Source organism: Copadichromis virginalis, linkage group LG23 (assembly GCF_057382275.1).
Source record: "Copadichromis virginalis isolate Kocher_CV1m ecotype Utaka linkage group LG23, C_Virginalis_male_GT1.1, whole genome shotgun sequence".
Taxonomy (NCBI): domain Eukaryota; kingdom Metazoa; phylum Chordata; class Actinopteri; order Cichliformes; family Cichlidae; genus Copadichromis; species Copadichromis virginalis.
In genome coordinates this window covers 20,047,152-20,060,826 of record NC_140639.1, presented here as the reverse complement: position 1 = coordinate 20,060,826, position 13,675 = coordinate 20,047,152, and the positions used below count along the sequence as shown (strand labels likewise).

At 37.2% G+C, this 13,675-nt stretch overlaps 1 protein-coding gene and 1 long non-coding RNA gene across 2 annotated transcripts; one reads left to right on the top strand and one right to left on the bottom strand.

Moving 5' to 3' along the window:
- Positions 1-783: 783 nt before the first annotated feature.
- LOC146680726 (uncharacterized) lies at positions 784-2,551 on the bottom strand. The gene is made up of 2 exons (XR_014918078.1): positions 2,312-2,551; positions 784-1,707 (listed from the first exon to the last, which is right to left on the bottom strand). It is a non-coding gene; the product is annotated as an uncharacterized LOC146680726 (long non-coding RNA).
- A 339-nt stretch (positions 2,552-2,890) lies between these two features.
- On the top strand, positions 2,891-6,130 carry dnajc27 (DnaJ (Hsp40) homolog, subfamily C, member 27). The gene is made up of 7 exons (XM_085448852.1): positions 2,891-3,310; positions 4,145-4,227; positions 4,311-4,380; positions 4,795-4,959; positions 5,225-5,347; positions 5,428-5,588; positions 5,683-6,130. The coding sequence occupies exons 1-7, from the start codon at positions 3,224-3,226 to the stop codon at positions 5,813-5,815; spliced, it is 822 nt and encodes a 273-aa protein (XP_085304978.1). The 5' UTR covers positions 2,891-3,223; the 3' UTR covers positions 5,816-6,130.
- The last annotated feature ends 7,545 nt before the right edge of the window (positions 6,131-13,675 follow it).

Below are 13,675 nucleotides of genomic sequence, written 5' to 3'. Positions count from 1 at the left end.
AAATGATCATCACTAAATTGAAATTGAATTTTATATTTTGAAAATGAATTGATTTGCTTTGAAACTGCATTTTATCCTTTAAAAATTCAGCTCTCGAATAATTTCAGTTTCACTTCTCACCATTCAATTTCAGTTCCAAAATTCAGTTTTTTGGAACTTACATCCGGTTCCGGTTCAAGCGCAGATTAATAGAACTACGTTTTACTAGCGGACCGAAAGTGTTACTGACGGGAATCTACAGCGTCTTGAGCTGAATTAAGACTTCAGAAGTCATTCGTCATGTCGAATGACCAGCGGATAAACTCTCAGGTTGGTAATAAATGTATTACATGTATAAGAACAAGCGTCATGTTAACAAATGATAGCCGTACGGTAACTTTTATGCTTATTGTAGCTGTTAGCTAAAAACGCTAATTTAGCGTAGTTTGCCCTGAATTCAGCTTTGACAAACAAATATGATCGACTGTTTCTAGTAGAATTCCAAAGTTGTCATCTTGGACCCTCTCAGAGTACCCCTCTGTATGCTTGCAGAAACCCCTACAGTAGGGAAACATGCAAAACGGTGTCCAAACCTTTGTGTTTTAGCTTTATTTATGTCTTACACAGCATCCCAACTCTTTAGCTAACTTAATAACTTTAGCTAAAGTGAATAGTTAGTCTAATTCATTAGTGCAGCATTACTGGATCACCTCTGTTTGAAGTGATATAATATGATATACAACTTTCACTGTGTTTAACTACCATAATAATTCTACTTAATTAATTTTTTTTTTTAAAGCATACTGCTCCATTAATATGTTTGACAGGCTGAAGTTGTCGGGTCACCTCCTAAATCGACCATCTTTTACAGGTGTTTTGTGCCAGAAATGGAGTGTCCACTGAAGACTGAAGATACTGAATCTCTACGCCTTGCCATCCATCCCTCTTGTGCCTTCATCTAGACAAGAGACAAACTTAACCACTCTCACATGCTCTGTACCTACATCACCTTCCCTGACAGTCGTAGCTTGGCTCATCTGAGGGTGAAATTATAAGAATGTGTTATTTTGCAAAGTGCTCTCTAGGGTTCCTAAATAAAATATGGCATTGAGGTCTTTTGAATTAATCCCTTCTTCTGAAATATAAGAACCTCTCCTGGTTTTAATGGCACTTTGGATTTCCTTACTTTCTGTTCCACTCCCAACCCCAAATAGATGCTGACAAGCTGCCACAGTAACATGGAAGAGGGAAAGAAGTTGGAAAGGACTACTACAAATAAACCTAATGCCTAACAATGTAAAATAAGAACAATAATAAAGATAAGATGAAGTAACAAGTTTTTTGTTTATTCCAAATGATCATCCAGATGTCTGTGACATGTGATGACAAACACCATAAATGAAGGCCTTGGTCATCACATGCTTAAACTCATATATTTTTGCATATGCTGAACAGGCAGTCAGACATGCTGTAACTGTGGGGTAGAAAACAGCATAAACACCATACGGCAGTCCTCGAGGGCATGGAAAAGTTGCATGACACTGGCCCTTGAGGACTGGAGTTTGAGACCCCTGTCATATGGAATATGACAGGTGTGGTTGAAATGCATGAAGACTCTGAAGCTTCTCTTCTCTTCTGGCAGGACAGGAATGTGGCCTTGTCCTGTGAGCCACTGTAAGGATGTACTTAGAGTAGAACTGGACTGTCACCGGCCTCAGGCTCTTCACCCTTTTCAAAGACAAAGCAGTCATTTAGATAAAATATTAGATATTGTTTACCTGTAAATGCACAAAGTAAATTTAGAAATATAATTATTGTCAAGAGTGAACAAGCACTGATAGTGTAATCTACAGCTGTGGCCAAACGTTTAGAGAATGAGATGTGTTGTTTGCTTATTTACAAAGTTTGCCGTTTCAGTGATAGTTGTAAATCACATTATATCACTTCAAACAGAGGTGATCCAGTAATGCTGCACTAATGAATTAGACTAACTATTCACTTTAGCTAAAGTTATTAAGTTAGCTAAAGAGTTGGGATGCTGTGTAAGACAAATAAAGCTAAAACACAAAGGTTTGGGCACCGTTTTGCATGTTTCCCTACTGTAGGGGTCTCTGCAAGCATACAGAGGGGTACTCTGAGAGGGTCCAAGATGACAACTTTGGAATTCTACTAGAAACAGTCGATCATATTTGTTGTCAAAGCTGAATTCAGGGCAAACTACGCTAAATTAGCGTTTTTAGCTAACAGCTACAATAAGCATAAAAGTTACCGTACGGCTATCATTTGTTAACATGACGCTTGTTCTTATACATGTAGTACATTTATTACCAACCTGAGAGTTTATCCGCTGGTCATTCGACATGACGAATGACTTCTGAAGTCTTAATTCAGCTCAAGACGCTGTAGATTCCCGTCAGTAACACTTTCGGTCCGCTAGTAAAACGTAGTTCTATTAATCTGCGCTTGAACCGGAACCGGATGTAAGTTCCAAAAAACTGAATTTTGGAACTGAAATTGAATTGTAGAACTGAAACTGAATGGTGAGAAGTGAAACTGAAATTATTCGAGAGCTGAATTTTTAAAGGATAAAATGCAGTTTCAAAGCAAATCAATTCATTTTCAAAATATAAAATTCAATTTCAATTTAGTGATGATCATTTTCAAACCATAAATTCAATTTCAAATTAGACTAATTCAAATTCGGTTTTCAAAAGCATTTATTCAAGTTACAATTCAGATTCAATCTGAGCAATTCAAATTCGAATTTAACTTATTCAAATTCAGTTTCTGATGGCACAGATTTCTGCCCATATTTGTGTTTTTAAAATCATATACATAGCATTTTGTGTGCACATTTCTTGCTTTGGTAAGTATACGAAAAACCTCAAAGCCACAATTTTCCCTAAATGTAGTTTTATTTTGAAAACAAAGGGGGAAGTTGAGTAAGCAGCTAACTCCATGCTAGACCCAAACAGCTGATTAGCATAAAGGCTATGAGGCCAGCAGGGTCTCTGGTTGTCTGCTGCACGCAAACGTCAACATTAGAGCTGAAGTTAAACGATGCGATGAGATTAATGAATCTGGAAATAATCCCGTTTAAGGGCTGTGAGAGATACTAACCAGCGTGCTAACAACTAGTTAGCCCTGTTAGCTCCGCTCACAATAATAATATCAGCAGCGGCTGTATTCCGGCACAGTCCCGTCTCTTTAAACGCCAAAAAACTTTAGAATTTAAACAATCCAAATGGAAACAAACCCGCCGAAAAGACGAGACAACAAGAAGTCTCTTCGGGTGAAGGTGATTAGCCTCGGAAACGCCGAGGTCGGAAAGGTATGAGACCCCCTGTTTGTTTTAGCTCAAACCTAAAATAGAGTCTGGTTCATTTACTTGAGCTTGTTATAAACCACCTGTACTGTACTACTGTGAGTTTATGGCTTATAATGTCATATTTGAAACAATTGCATAAAGGTCGTGAAAGATTTTTTTCTGTAGTCTTTATTCTGTTTTGGATGTCAGTTTTGTTGTTTTTGCGCTCTGGTTTATTTTGTTCACTCTGTCGCCAGACTTCGTTTAAAACCGATTTTAATTACATCTCACCACACGATCTCACAGATTACAGCACCCAGGTAAAATTATTTTCAATATGGTTGCATTAGGCATAATTCGGCGCAGATTTTGGTCATAAAAAGAAAGAATTTATTGTTTTATTACCCTTAATATTTGGAGCATCATGGAGCAGACAGCAACAACTAGCAGGGCACACTTAAACAACGTTTGTTTTATTGTGCTGATACAGCACAATAAAACAAACGTTGTTTGATGTGTGATATTATTGATCAGGCTAGTTTAACCCTGAGAAATCTTTGTTTGGAATTAATGTAAATTTTGACATGAATGTGCTTTTAAAGGGCAGAAGGCTAAAAAAGTTCAAGTTATTAAGGCGTAACAGCTTATTTTTGAAGCCAAATTTTCCAAAATAGGCTCAGAATTGTAGACTGATGATTATTTGAAACACAGTGTCTGCAAATGGGATTATCCAATTAAAACCTAACAAGACACAAATTATCTAAATAAAAACATTAAAAAATTAATAAATCTCAGTTTGATGGATGGTCTGGCGTGAAAGGCAGTGGAGCTCATCTTTAAATATTGTTTATTCTTCAGAGCTGTATCATCAAGCGTTACTGCGAGAAGAGGTTTGTTCCAAAGTATCTGGCAACCATTGGAATCGACTATGGCGTCACCAAGTGAGTTTACAGACTGCTTCCTGTCACTGTGTGTGTAGTGATGTTTTTTACTGAGCACTAACATGTGTTTTATCTGCCAACAGAGTTCAGGTTCGAGACAGAGAAATCAAGGTGAACATCTTTGATATGGCCGGCCACCCGTTCTTCTATGAAGTGAGTTAAAAACTAGCAATTTATGTTGTTCACATCAGAAGAAATGTATAAAACACATGTATGTTAGAGCGCCACCAAAGATGCTGTGAAAGAGAAATATGAGATAATTCAGATTTACAAGAAAAGAAAACTAGTGAGTAAAATTTACATAAAATTACATAAAATTGCATAAAAGTAAAATGTCTGGAAATTTTATGACAAAAATCCTATTAGATTAAAAAAAGACCAATATGCAACAAGAAGATTTCAAATTCTGACTTATTTTCTCTGAATTTCTTTAACATCAATGGCTGTGACAGGCTGTCGTAAAACAAGATATTTTCAAAGGCCAAAAATAAGCCTTCTTGTAATGTTTGCACCCACACAGCAGGCGGCGCTCTGTGAACATGTTTCTTTCTCTATGGTGTTGGTCAGGTGCGTAACGAGTTCTACAAAGACAGCCAGGGCGTGCTGCTCGTGTATGATGTCGGCCTGAGGGAGAGCTTCGATGCCCTCGACAGCTGGCTCGGCGAGATGAAACAAGAAATGGGCTCTCAGGCCAACATGGACAGCATCGTGTTTGTCGTCTGCGCCAACAAGGTCAGACCGAGTGCAGCTTAAAGAGAGAGGAGCTGAAGCAGCTTGATTCAAACTGAGGATGTGCTGTGGAGATGTATTAAGGCCCTGAATGAGATAAAGAAGGATTATTTTGAACTGTGACTCATACTAAGCTGCTCCAGCACAGTCAGAGAACTAAAAAGTATCTGTTTTGTAAAATGTATTGTTTAAAGTGAGTAGGAAATCTTTTATTGAGGTTTATTAAACACACATGCAGCTGGAGGTAAATGTCTGCGTGTTCATACAGGTGGACCTGACGAAGCGGCGAGTGGTGGATGAGGGCGAGGGGCGCCTGTGGGCGGAGTCCAGAGGCTTTCATTACTTTGAGACATCAGCACAGAGCGGCGAGGGCATCAACGAGATGTTTCAGGTATTTCTCGCACACATGCGCAGCTTCCTGTACATGTTTTTTTATGGACCGTGTTTCAGTGAGTGCCGTGTTCTCCACAGGCGTTCTTCTCCTCCATCACTGACATGTGCGAGAACGGCGGAAAGCGCCCGGTGTCGGAGGTCAGCGTCGGCTTCACCAAAGAGCAGGCTGACACCATCCGACGTATCCGCAACAGCAAAGACTCGTGGGATATGTTGGGAGTCAAACCCGGGGCCACGCGGTGAGTCGCCAGCATACAGGCCATCTTTTCAATAAAGTTGTTTTGTTTTTTGCCACATTGTGTCTAATGCAGTTTACTATCTTTTCATTTCTAGGGAGGAGGTGAACAAGGCGTACAGGAAGCTGGCAGTCCTGCTGCATCCAGATAAATGTGTTGCCCCCGGCAGTGAAGACGCGTTCAAGGCGGTGGTGAACGCCCGCACCTCACTGCTAAAGAACATTAAATAACACACACACACACACACAGACACACACACACACACAGAAACAACTGGACCTGCTGTCACTCAGACACAAACTGATGACGAACTTTATTTATTTATTTATTTATTTCTGTATTTATTCAGCGTACGTGTCATGTGTGCCATTTTGCTTGCCACAGTGCGGTATGCCAACATAAACCAGTTTTAACTTATTATATGATATTTTAAACACTACACTGGAGAGAGTATGGAAGACGATGAGTGCCACACAAATGAAAAAGATACAAACTCTGTGAAAAACATTTCAAAATTAAATTATTTCAAATTTTTACTCTTTAAAGGTACTTGTCCTGTGTGTGTCCACTTAAAGCTGTCAAAAACAAATTAAGGGCATAATCGCTTAAACTGCATGCTGAATATTTAAAAAAAAGAACTTTAAATTTCAATGTAGCAAAAACCTGCCAAATCCTCATCGTCAAAAACGAATCTGAAACCAAAATGGGTTAAACTTGTAGGCACGGTGGAGTTAAACTACCAGCTTTGCTTTCTTTGTGACTGGAAATAAACCCATCAAAATGTTCTTCTCTGTAATGTCGGGGTTAGTTTAATGTACTTCTCCTGGACAAATCAGAATACTTTATTAATCCCTTAGCTAAGGAGTTTCACATAGTTTCCTATATTCATGTCAATGTCAATTAGGTCACCCACACATGCTGCCCCATTTAAATTAATTTGTTTCTGTAAGTGTTTATATGGAGCTCCTCACATTTGTTCCCTGAAAAAGCATATCTCTACTCTCACACTACTAATTTCCTCCATTAAAATCACTCACCCCAAGTAGCTGACTTGTTCCCTTAACTAGTTAATTTAACCTGTTTCTCGGTTGATTATTGGCCTAAAAGTTTAGTTTGTGTCCAAACTATTAATTTTATTTATTTTTTGTACATTGTTTGTTTTATTGACTTACTCCATTATTTCTCTGATTTGTTCCCTCCTACTGTGGATAAAGTGAAAATGTTAATGCATGCCCTTAAATCACTTTTTTCTCCAAAGTGCCAACCTATTCTTTTAACTCATCGAATAGTTTGCTGAACATATTTTTAAGTCTTGTTTCTTTAAAATCAATGGAATCACTTGTGCATGTTTATATTTTCTTGGTTTGTTGCCTCAGTTCATTAATTTTTTTCCCTCAAACTGCCAAATATTGTATTGGTTCCCTAATGTTATTTGTTATTACATTTATTCCAAGTAAACTATTACCTAAAAAATATATTTAAAAAATGAATAACTGATTTATTTCTTTGGCAGTTGATAGAAATTACACATTTTGTTAAGATTCAAAATTCCTTATTGGTTTTCTTATTAAGTTATTTTCATTTGAACAAAAATGAACAAAAATATTTCTTGAAGAAAAACAAATTAAAAAAAAAGATTCAACATGGTCATCCCATCACCACATTTTAACGTGTGATTCGTCTTCCATGAGATGAGAGTCATAGTTGATGTTTACATGATGGTAATTAACACGATTGGTTGTTAAAAGAGAGACTTGTGCCCGTTTACTGACTTTGTATCACACAAAATGTCTTGTTAAAGCAGAAAAGTGTTTCATATTGTAAAGAACTCATAGGCAGCATGAATATGTTATCATAGTTTTATATTTTTACATATGTGCAACCAAACAATCCAGAAAGAGGTTCCACTTGTTGCTTTAATGTGATTTTTATGTTATGCTTTAAAGTTCAAGTCAATTGATCTTGATTAGAACATATTGCAAATGTGGCTTTTTATCAACATTTTACATCATCCCTGTTAATACTCAGCTATATTAATATCTGTGGATGTGAATATATATATATATATATATATATATATATATATATATATATATATATATATATATATATATATATATATATATATATATATAATATTTTCAAAATACTAAATTGTAAAGCAACTTTAATTCAGTTTTCCACAGAAGTGATAATATTGAAAGCCAAACCAGTGAATTGAGAAAAGTAAAAAGAGAGAGTAGTGAGAAAAGATAATATTAAATTATGTGAAAAATATTACAAAAGACTATTTTCAAACAAAAAATCTGTAATGATTTATGCATTATATATTATGAAAATTTCTTAAAGGGATTTCAAATAATTTAAATCCCTTTAATAAAAAAAAAAAAGATAAATCCCCCAAATTGAAATCTGTAATGAAAACAAAACATTTTGATGAAAACACTATAAAGTCAATTTAACTTACTTTAGAAAAAATATATTAATGCATAATATAAAAGTAAAGTAAGAGGTTAAAAAATAAAAATCACACTAAACTTGAAAGTGGAAGAGGAGTTTTAATGAGCGTTGGCCAATCAGTCATGTTATTTCAACCAGTTTTCTCTCTGTATTCTTTATTTTAATCACATGATTTATGTTACAAACACTCTGAGCTAACTCCTAATGTGACTGTGTGTTTGACGGATGTGTGATTTGGCACAGTTTGAACTCTGTACCTCATGGCTCAAACATAATGAATTCCTGTTGCCTGATGTTTAATTTATACATGTGCACTGAATCTATGTAGAGCCTACGACATAGATTTAACACAAAAGTACAAATTTCCCCTTAGTTTGTGCAGTCATCAGTCACATGATGACGTGCGAGCGCTGGAGTGAGTGTGTGTTACAGTTACAGACTAAATGTTGTTCTGCTAGATTGTTTTTAATTAATAAAAAGTCACAAAAATGAATTCTGATGTCAGCCTGTTCTGATTTTTATCTTGAGGTGTTTTACCTGCTGCCAGATCCGGGATTTCCTTTGATATCTCAAGATTTTAGGAAATCCTTAAATCATTCTGAAATATACTGTGAGTGTTTTATTTTTGTCATTTATATTAGTTTATATTTATAATTTACTATAATTTAGTATTTTATAATTAGTAATTAATAATAAACCTGGAATGATTCAGAAATTCAGATTGTGTCATGGAAATAATACAAAAAATAAATATAAAACTTTTTTCTTTTTAATTTTTTATATTTTAAACCTCTGAACACAACTTGTTATAATTGTTTGACTATTTCAGAATATTTTCAAATTGAAAGTATTTAACCTTTTTGGGGAAAATGAATTATTATTAGTTTATTTTATTGTTTTGTAACTTAGTCAGTTATTTGGGTTTTTTAATGTTCTGTAACTTTAGGTATGTTAAGGTTGAGTCATCACTGAGTTTGTTTTTTACAAATAATTCTCCACAACTTTGTGTCTAATTTCTTGCAAAGGGTCAGTTAATCTGATTCTAATAGCTGTGGTCTACTTAATAAAGCTATAGTTTGTTTTTTTCAGTGAGAAAACTTTTTTCAGCCAAAGTCGACCTTCATGTGCTCATATAACCATTAAACTTTAAGAATTTAGTGAAACCGGACCAGCAGGATGCACCACCACAAACAAAGGACTGAATTTAATGCAGTTCTGACTTCTTGTTGTCTGTACTTCATCTTGTCTTCACTGAACCGAGTTTAATGAAGTGAGCTCAATGGCTTAGCGTGCTCTGTTGAGTTTCAAGTCAGTTTGCTGTGTCTATACCTGGCTAAATCACCACGGTAACATATGCACATAATCTGGTCAGGAGCAGGTTATGTTCAGAGTTTGGGTTTAATATCAGATAGAATTGCCCTTTGATTCTTCTATTTATTTTAAGTGCAAATATAATACGTAATATAATATTGCTTTGTGCAATATTATATTACGTATTATATTTTTTTCTATATTATGCATAATATGTAAGATGACCTGATGTGCAAAAAATTATTATTACTGTTCAAAATGGGTCAGCTGTTCAAGAGTCTGATGGCAGTGGGCAAGAAGGAGTTGTTGAGTCTCGATATTCTGGATTTCAAACTTCTGAACCTCCGCCCTGAAGGCAGAAGTGTGAACAGTCTGTGTTGGGGGTGTGTGGGGTCTTTGAGGATGGAGGCAGCTCTCCTCTGGACTCGATGATGGTAGATGCTCTGCAGAGAGGGCAGCGGTGTCCTGGTGATCTTCTCCACAGTTGTTATCACTCTCTGCAGGCGTTTGCGGTCCATAGCAGTAGTGCTGCCGTACCATGCAGTGATGCAGCTGGTCAGTGTGCTCTCCACAGTGCAGCTGTAGAAGCTGCTGAGGATCTTGGCCGACATACCAAATTTCCTCAGCCTCCTCAGGAAATACAGCCGCTGCTGAGCCTTCTTGACCAGCTGTGTGGTGTTCAGTGACCAGGTGAGGTCCTCGGTGATGTAGACGCCCAGGCACCTGAAGCTGCTCACCCTCTCCACTTCAAGGCCCCGGATAGACAGCGGTTGGTGAGGTCTCCTCTTCTTCCTCATGTCCACTATCATCTTCTTTGTCTTGTCAGTGTTGAGGGTGTCCTCACACCTTGACACCAGACCGGCCACCTCTCTCCTGTAAGCCGCCTCGTCTCCTCCAGTGATGCAACCGATCACTGCAGTGTCGTCCGCGAACTTCAAAATGATGTTATCTTTCTTGGAGGTGACACAGTCGTGAGTGTACAGGGTGTAGAGGATGGGACTAAGGATGCAACCCTGTGGGACGCCAGTGTTTGTAATAATGCTGGCTAAAGTTGTGTTGCCAATCCTGACGGACTGCGGCCTGCCAGTCAAAAAGTCCTGCAACCAGTCACATAGGGTTGGGTGCAGGCCGACTGTTGCCAGCTTGTGAGTGAGTTTGTGTGCAATGTGGCTGCTGTGTGGTTAATTGTACTAACAGACCATCAAACTTCCAACTATGGTGTTGATTGATAGGAAAACATCAACTTTGTCATTAATGTTTTGTCTTGTTCACTATTTAATTTGTCTGAACACCCTGAGGTGACCTTATGAAGTTTTCTCTTGAGTTTCAGTTGTTTCTATCCTGAACTGAACCGTGCTGACTCCATCTGACCTGGTTGGAGGTCTGCCAATCCCATCAGGCACCTGAACCTCCCCACACACAGTTAATCTGTCTGATTAATGAAGGGCCATTTGTCTTTGTTTCGGGGATTTCTTTTGGGATTAACATGCTCAGTCAGACATCTGCTGCTTCACATCAGCTCATTACTCAAATCCTCATCTCCTGACTTGGCCTCGCTCTGCTCTGTTTGTCGCTTCTGGTTCTTTTTATCCTCATTTTTCTGATTTTTGGGACATTGTTAAAGCTGCAGGAATGACAAGAAACAGCCATAGTGACCTTCACTACCTCACTGGGTTCATTTTGTTCCGCTGAGGTTAACTAATGACTCGTTGTCGTTGTAATTTTGCAGTTTTCCTCTCAGAGAAAGAGTACTGCTCTTATGAAGCATAAACTCAACATCAGAGAGAAACATGATGGAGATGTTCGACAAGAGACGACAAACACAAAGCATGTTTTAAAGAAGAAACTTTGAGGCTCAAGAGCAAAAGTGAAATGAAGACAAAATATACTGGACTGAAAAGGAAAAACTGTGAATTTGAAATGTGAGAGAAACCAAAGAAAGCAGGAAGAGTGTTTGAAGGATCAAACTGCGGTCAAACCTTTATCTGGACAGGATCAAAGCAACAAGTAGGTACAACACAAACACTCAAACTTCACACTTTCCACACAGTTTAATCGAGGTGAATTCATGTTGTATATGCTGCCAACTCCTGTTGATCACAGGGGGTCAGGGGTGACTGTTGGGCTTTTCTCCATGTTCTTTGTATTACTGTAGGGTGTTTACCGTACAATATAAAGAACCTTTAGGCATCTGGTGTTGTGATTTGGTGCTGTATAAATAAAACTGAACTGAAACTGAATTGAGTCTCATATCCAGTAATCCTCTGTTTGTTCGTGACCATAAAGCACTTAAGCAGTTTTTGCTTTCTGAAGGACACTCCTAGGTTAAACTCCTTAAACTGTTAAAAACCTTAAACTGCAGAGTTACATCAATTTCTATTCAAACAAAAATAAATGTATATAAATAATAAAATTAAATAATATTAATATTAATAGATTTTAGAGAAACAAAATACATTTTTAGCTATTTCCAACAGCTTAGGAGTTGCTTTTAAAAACCTCCAGTAAAAGGTCAAACAATGACAGAATAAGTTAAAACTATATTAGTTTCCTCTTTGCTCCTCACACATATGGTTCTTGTGATGAATGTATGTTTTCATCTTGATTTAGATTGATTGTAGATGTTAATATTTTTCTTTCATTTGTAGAGGAGTCTGGAACATCTCTGATAAATGATAAAAGCTTCCCTCACATCAACAGAATCTGCATTTGACACACACTATTTAGTATCGTGGATCTAACACAGAAAGCTAACCAACAAGCATTTATTTCAGTAAAACTTGTAATATTAGCTGATAAAGTGAAAATGGCAGCTAAGTTTCCAGATCAGCTGTAGAAGTTTGGATTAATTAGTTAATCTTATCAACTAAAGATGGGATTTAGCTATGTGACACTAACCCTAACATGCTAATATTAATGATGCTAATATTACACAGAAAAAAAGAGCTCAAAATCATGATCGATCCAGAAAACCATGTAAATTGACTGGTATGAACTATCCGGTCGTTAAGTGATGTAGTGACGAATCCTACTTATGGGCCTAAAGTAGTCTGCGTTTAATATGGCTTTTGTGTTGTTAACATGTTTAATGTTTTGTATTTTCTTCTATTTAATCTCAAAAAGCTCCTAAATCATTTATTTAAGCCTAGTTTTTAAAACCTTAGGATGTAACTACAGCCCAGCCCATGCAGCAGTATATGAATGACTAACCTCGTATTGTGGATGGATTATCTCAGTTGTTCTCCTGGCTGAAGTTTGGTCCTTTTACAGCATCCTGCCATGCGATTACATTTGTTCCTGACCACCGAGAACACTCACGTTAACTTTTATCGAGTGGAAAAAAAGTTAGCTTGTTTATATTATGCTAACATAGCTGTGTCGCTAGCGATCACGTAGCACATCATTATATACCAGCTAGCCCAACTTCAGTAACCCTACAAACGTCACTGCTGTTTAGTTTTCTGTCTTCATTTATGTTGGAAGTGATAACAGAGCTGTACGTTTTAATTTGTTTCCAAAACCCCGCAGTCAGGACATGCTATATTGTATTTAGATAGAAGCTAGCGAGCTAACTTCCTGCTAACTTCTAACTCCGTTAAATGTCATAAATTCCGTTTTCATGGATGTGTGGATGTTAAACTCAATCCGGTTGTTCAGTGATGACGCGACGGATCCTACTTCCGGGTCTAAAGTAGTCTGCGTTTAATATGGCTTTTGTGTTGTTAACATGTTTAATGTTATGTATTTTCTTCTATTTGATCTCAAAAAGCTCCTAAAACAGTCAGTGATCACTGTTGATCTCCCTCGGCTTTTATTACCGCTAATCATTTATTTAAGCTCAGTTTTTAAAACCTTAGGATGTAGCTACAGCCCAGCCCATGCAGCAGTATATGAATGACTAACCTCGTATTGTGGATGGATTATCTCAGTTGTTCTCCTGGCTGAAGTTTGGTCCTTTTACAGCATCCTGCCATGCGATTACATTTGTTCCTGACCACCGAGAACACTCACGGTAACTTTTATCGAGTGGAAAAAAAGTTAGCTTGTTTATATTATGCTAACGTAGCTGTGTCGCTAGCGGTCACGCAGCACATCATTATATACCAGCTAGCCCAACTTCAGTAACCCTACAAACGTCACTGCTGTTTAGTTTTCTGTCTTCATTTATGCTGGAAGTGATAACAGAGCTGTACGTTTTAATTTGTTTCCAAAACCCCGCAGTCAGGACATGCTATATTGTATTTAGATAGAAGCTAGCGAGCTAACTCCCTGCTAACTTCTAACTCCTTTAAATGTCATAAATTCCGTTTTCATGGATG

Bases quoted from the DNA above. Each gene is read 5' to 3' on its own strand.
- dnajc27 (XM_085448852.1), top strand. From the start codon at position 3,224: ATGGAAACAAACCCGCCGAAAAGACGAGACAACAAGAAGTCTCTTCGG. The intron at 4,381-4,794 runs GTGAGTTAAAAA...GGTGTTGGTCAG, and splicing joins GCCACCCGTTCTTCTATGAA to GTGCGTAACGAGTTCTACAA. The intron at 4,960-5,224 runs GTCAGACCGAGT...GTGTTCATACAG, and splicing joins TTGTCGTCTGCGCCAACAAG to GTGGACCTGACGAAGCGGCG.